A 6000-nucleotide genomic window follows, 5' to 3' on the forward strand; every position below is an offset into this window, starting at 1 on the left:
GCCTGGCCGAGTGGTTATCAGGACAAGTTCTATGGCCATATTTCCTGGGTTCAAATCCCAGCTTGGCCACTACTGTGTGTCTTTGGGCACTCAAATTCCTCAGTTTCCTCATCTGTAAAATGGGGATAATATAGCTCTTACTTTACAGGGTTGTTGTAAGGATTAAATGAGCTCATAGATGGGTGGTGACTAGAACAATGCCTGGAATGTGCTAGGTGCTTTCTAAGTGTGAGCGATTACTACTGTTACCACGATAGTTATGACTGTATATTTATTAACTGTTCCCAGTTTTGCCTTACAGGGTCACAGAGAACAAATCCAAATCCCCAAAGAACCTTACTACGTGGGGGAGTAAGCAAGCCCCTTGTCCAGGCTGAGCATCTCCAGCTCCTCCAACTAGTTCCCCAGGTTCCAAGGCCCTTCAGGCTCTGGCTGGGTTCCTAGTCTTGGGCAAGGCCAACCATGCGACCGGGCCCCCCAGCACAACAGGCGCACACTGCTGGGCCACTCAGCGAGCCACTGGGTCCTCTACCCACCTGAGGCCAGAAGCCTCCAGGTTCAGGCCCCCCTTTCGGTGGTGGATCCTGATTGGTCCACAGTGGTCTCATTCCCTGTGCTAGTATAGGCTGAGGCCTGCTCATGTGACCCAGTTCTGACCACAAGACAAGAAAGTCTGTGCAGGGGTGGGGGTGTCCCTGCAAAGGTTTTCTTATACATACCCTGGAGACAACAGCTCTTTCCCTCATCAGGGTTTTTCCATGATGCCTAGAGCTGCCCTAGCCATAGGGCAAGCTACACTGCCATGCCAAGGATGGCCAAATCAAAGACAAGACCCAGGTCCTTGATGACAGCATGAAACCTTTAAGTTAGCCAGCCCCCGAGCAGCCCAATTCATAACCTCTTACCACAGAAATTCAAGCTTCTTATTGTCTAAGTTGAGTTGTGGCTTTTTGTATTTATAGCCCAAAGCCTCCGTGTTGATATCCCAATGGTTACATTTTACCTTCTTCAGATTAAGCTCATCATGCCAGAGGAAGCCCGGCAGTACACTCAGGGAAGACTTCCTGGAGGAGGTGAAGCTGAAATGGAAGCTAAAAGGATGAGCAGGCAGACAAAGGTGGTAAGGCAAGGAGTAACACTCCTGGCAGAGGAGGCAGACAAACAAGGCCTGAGGGCTGGAGACCCCGCAGGGTGTGTGGAGGGAGGCACTAGGAACAATCTGTGTGGCTGGGAACCATGAGAGACGAGGCTGGAGAGACGGGCAGGGCTCAGCCAGTCTCTGGGGTGAGGGAAGCTGTGTGGATGGCCTTGATTTTGCTCACCCGGGGTCTCGCCCTTCAGCTCTGTGCTGAGGATAAATGAACTCAGCTGGCTGTCTGACCCCCATTCCAGCCACACCTGGATGCTGCCTCGAATGTCCTGGGCCGGGGTCTGCTCAGCAGAGATGGGGCAGCTGGGCCCAGCTTCTGCCGGGTATGATTCTGCCTGCCATGTCTCTTCCAGCCCCCGGGGCACTCATAAAGGACTCTGGCAAACACTTGGCTGAAATCTGGGTCACTCTGTGCATGGGTCAGAAATCTATCAGACAGACAGTTACTAAGTGCCTACAAAGCAGTGTTGTAAGAGCGGCGGAGACAGGGCCTGGTTCAAATCCCAATTTTGTTTCTTCTCAGCTGTGTGACCTTGAGCGAGCCATTTGACTTCTCCAAACTTAGTGCCTTCACCTCTTTTGTGATACATGACAAGTGAAATCAATGACAGCTTTTATCTGTACCATGATGGTGATGGTGGTGGTGGTGAGTGGATAAAATGATACACAAAAAACTTTTATAAACCTTCATCTATGTGGAAGAATAAGGCAAGCAAACGGCAGCTGTTATGCACAAACATTGAGAAGGACGCATGGTGACGGGGGAGGAGACATCTGAGATAGGCCCTAAGGAAGCAGAAAGTCGAGATGGGAGGTCATGAGAGACAAGTATCCCTGGAAGAAGAAAAGGCCCACGAAGGCCAGGCAGGAGACAGTACAGAAAGCCCAGCGGGTCAGTTCCATGCTCCTAAACCTTTCAGAACAGTGTGCTGCAAATGGAAGAGCTGGACTGTTCAATGCGGGCATCGTTTGCGACCTGCAATAGCAACGGCAAAAACTGAGCTTAAGCAGAAAGATGCAGACTCAAATTCAGGCTTTATCCCTTATTGTGTGACCTTGAGCAAGTCACTTAACCTTTGAGCCCCAGGTTTCCTCTTTTTGCAAAGCAGGTAAAATACAGAATTCAGAGTAGTCATACCATTGTATACATACCCGGGGGCCAGGATTCCCACTTTCCACCTAGATAATTCCTACTTTAAAGCCCTAAAATCTAGTCCCACCTCCTGCAGGGAGCCTCCCAGCCTCCTCCCTACCCTCCCAGCCACCCCTTCCCTGACTCTACTTACTCTGCTGTACTGTGATGGCTTCTTTCCTTCTCTCCCACCAGGCTCTGGACTTCAAAGAGGGAGGGGCAGGGTATCTCAGCATCTCTTAGACCCGGCTGCACCCCTGCACAGAGTTGGTGTCTCCCAATGCCATTCCCTCCCCATGCCTCCAACCCAGGTAGGCACGAGAGGGAAGAAGTGACTAAATATAATGGGGGATGTAAGGGGGGTGGTTCAGGAAGGTTTCAGGGTGGTATCACTCGATCTTGGGGGTTGAATAAGAATTTACTAGGAGTGGGGGTATTCTAGGCAGAAATGGAAGATGTATAGGTACAAAAGCATGAAGGTGTGAAGGGAATGAATAGGTAAATTCTGGGTCACTGGAATATATGCCAGGGACAGGCTAAAGATGAGGATTCAGGACCCAGATCCCAAAAGGCCTTGAATGCCACGCCAAGGATCTGACCCTATAGAGGGATTGAAAAATTTTAAACGGGTGGCACAGAGACCCTAAGAGGATGCTGCATGAGTCTGAGCTAACCTTAGATTTTGGGAGAAGCGGGGGCAACAGGGCTATGGGACACCACTTGGGGGCAGGCACTGCAGGAAGGGTCAAGGAAGGACCACAATTTCTACCTAGATGGCTGATGATTGAAAATAGCTTAAATTGTATGTACACACCCCACTACCATTTCTACTTGCTACAAAGTCATTTCCCACAATCATTCCATGCTACACACATGGCAGCTCTGTGCAAACCAGTGGGCCAAGTGGTGCTATCTCCATTCTATAGAGAACAGAGAAAGAGCCAGAGAAGGAGAGAGGGCAACTCAGGGACAACCCAAAGACACTGTCTGGTGAGGCAGGTCCTTGGCCATCTGACAAATGCGCTCAGCACCCTCTGAAGCCAGACCCTATGGGCATGGAGATGACCTTCGACCCTTGAGTCTCTTGAGTGGACTGGTAACCTGGGCCTCAGGCTGCCTCCTTGAGGGAGAGGGAGAAGGGGACCCACTGAGGGGTAGGTTTTCTTGTGTTCAGACAGGCCAGCCTGGGCTCACCCCCTCCCCCCTCGCCGGGAACTATGCCTACTGCGAGTCCTCCAAACTGGACGCTTGGGTGGGGGCTAGAAGAAGGCCAATCCCTCTACAAAGGGAAAGGGATAGAGGGAGCCCGCTCTTTGCTGCCTTTCTAAGTGCCCCCTCCTTCCAGCACCCAGGCCCCAAGCACAGCCGCAGCCTGAGTCATCATCCCAATTTGAATGGTAGCCGAGAAATCAGCCAGGGGGCTGCCCAGGGCTGAGGGCCAAGGGTTGGAAAAACAAGGCCATTCTGTTACTCCAGCCATGGAACCTCAAGACTGGCTAGGGGGTGGGGGGCAGAGGGCAAGTAGATGTAGGATTGGGGGTGTCAACAGCCAGAGGGGGCTTTGTGTGTATGGGGAGGGGTGGCAGTTGAAAATCTGAACTGTTGGCTTTTGTTTTCAAATGACCTGTTTAATAATTATCTTTTGCAAGGGAAGAAACAAGGGCTCAGCAAAGGCTTTGGAGGATTTCAAACCTCCATACCCCACTGAGCAGCCGGAGAAGAAAGTAAACAAGATGCCACTGGCAGATCTGGCTTCGTCTCGCAAACAATGGCCGGACTGAGCTCCTGGCTCAGACACACACATCAAAGTGAGATTTCCAAGCAAGAACTTTAACAGGCAGATAACAGGCTGGGATTGAATTATTTCCCGGCTGAGCTCCTGAGCTCCACGCCAAAGGGGGCAGCCTAGGGGGGCTGTCATTTTAACGTTAACCTTGACCTGTAATGTATTCATTCATTTTTGCAGTGAGGGAAAACCACCTCCGCCCCAAACCCCAAAAAACCAACCAGCAACAACTTCATCATCCCTTTGAACAGTCACAATGGTGGGCAAACAAGGGACTTAAGTTACAGCAGCTAGCTCACACTCACACTCCACTGGACTCGGGCTCCTTAAAAACAACAAAAAAACCCCTGATTCAAGCACCTACCGGGGCTCACAAAGTCGAACCCTTACCTGGCACTGGGAAAAATCCAAGTTTTTTCCCTTCCTTTTCACCTCCCAAGGCCTTCAACTATTTCTCCCCCTGCAGCATCCAAGCCCAGCCTCAAGGCAGATCCATAAACACGCCCGCTCCTCCCCTTCCACGGTTCGGCAAAACAACCCCCCCCATTGCAGGACCCCAAGGAGAAAGAATCGCCACGACCCTCCCCTGCAGCCCCTCCCCGACCCTCCCCCGCGCCGTCCGCAATCCTCGCAGGCACCTTGAGATAAACACCCACTAATGATTTTATGATTTTCTGCTCTGGGTAGCCGCGCTCAGCAGAATCCCTCCCCCAGCCGAGGCGACCGGGGCCGGCCCAACCGTGGGATTGGGGGATGGGGGTGTTAGTTTGTGTTTTCTACGGCCGCGTCCCCACACCTGTTTTTCATTCATTCATTCCTTCGTTCATTCATTCCCGGATTCGTCGCTGCAGCCGCCCTGGGGATCTCGGGGACGGGGCTGAGGGTGGGGGCGACAGTAGCGGGGGCGTATCGGGGCGTGGGGGAGGGGGGTCAGGGTGGAAGGACCCCGTCGGAGGGGAGAAGGGTTGGCTTTGTCAAAAACAGGCGAGCGGCGCGGGGCGGGGGCACTCCCGGGGCCCGAAGTTGTTTTCCGAGGCGCGGCGGCGAGGACAGCCGCCCGGGCTGCGCCTCTTTGTCTCTCCCCGGCTGGCCGGCGCCGCGTCCCCGCGCGCTCACCTGGTCTTGGAGGACAGGAAGGCAAGTTTGATCAGGCCGTAGGTGAACAGCGGGATACTCTCCTTGGCGACGCTGGCAACTTGCAGCCGGTGCTCCAGGATGTGGAGTTCCATCGTCCGCCCGCGCTCCGCGGCGGCTCATCGGCGGGGGGCGAGCCGCGGCCCCCGCCCCCTCCGCGCCCAGCCGGCACCGAGCGGCCGCGGGCAGCCGGCCCGGGGAGCGGGAGCTCGGCGCCGGGCGGGGGGCGGCGGCCGGGCTGGACAAAGGGGAGGCCGGCCAAGTTGCGAGGGGCCGCGGGCGGGCGAGGGAAGCAGAGCCGGAGGAGCAGCCGAGCGGGCCGAGCGGCGGAGCGGCAGCGAGCGGCGCCCGGCGCGGAGAGCAGCTGGTGTTCGCTGTAACAAACAACTTGCCACTCAAACGCCCGCCCGCTGCGCATGCGCGACCGCGCGCGGCCTGCCGGGACTTGTAGTCCGCGCGCCACCGGGCGCTGATGTCAGGGGCTGAGCGGGCGGCGGCGGCCCCCGTAGCCCGGTGCACGGGAAATGCAGAAGCGCGGGTCCCCCGGGGGCCACAGGGGAGGCCAAGGGGGCATATGGGGAATTTGGAGCCAGCCTGAGCCTAGGTGCACGCTCTGTCACTCATCCGGGCTCGGGCCCAAGCGCTTTGGGGTGCCAAGCCATTAACCCAAACAACTCTAGCGTTGGAGGAGGCCCGAGTCTGGTAGGGGAGAGATTTAGAGAAATCTATAATTCTAGCGCAAAGAAGCCAAACCGAAAGGGGTGCTGGGGACAGAGAGGCGGCCGAAGGGTCAAAGAG

General features: G+C 55.2%; 1 protein-coding gene across 1 annotated transcript in view; it reads right to left on the reverse strand.

Annotated features, from left to right (window-relative positions):
- CASTOR2 (cytosolic arginine sensor for mTORC1 subunit 2) overlaps positions 1–5586 on the reverse strand; it is a 55473-nt gene extending 49887 nt beyond the window's left edge. The window contains exon 1 of the mRNA XM_063088545.1: positions 5185–5586. Coding sequence (XP_062944615.1) covers positions 5185–5297 — 113 coding nt within the window. The 5' untranslated portion in view covers positions 5298–5586. The remainder of the gene's footprint in view (positions 1–5184) is intronic.
- Positions 5587–6000: the final 414 nt, after the last annotated feature.

The sequence above is a fragment of the Cynocephalus volans genome, chromosome 3 (genome assembly GCF_027409185.1).
Source record: "Cynocephalus volans isolate mCynVol1 chromosome 3, mCynVol1.pri, whole genome shotgun sequence".
Taxonomy (NCBI): Eukaryota; Metazoa; Chordata; class Mammalia; order Dermoptera; family Cynocephalidae; genus Cynocephalus; species Cynocephalus volans.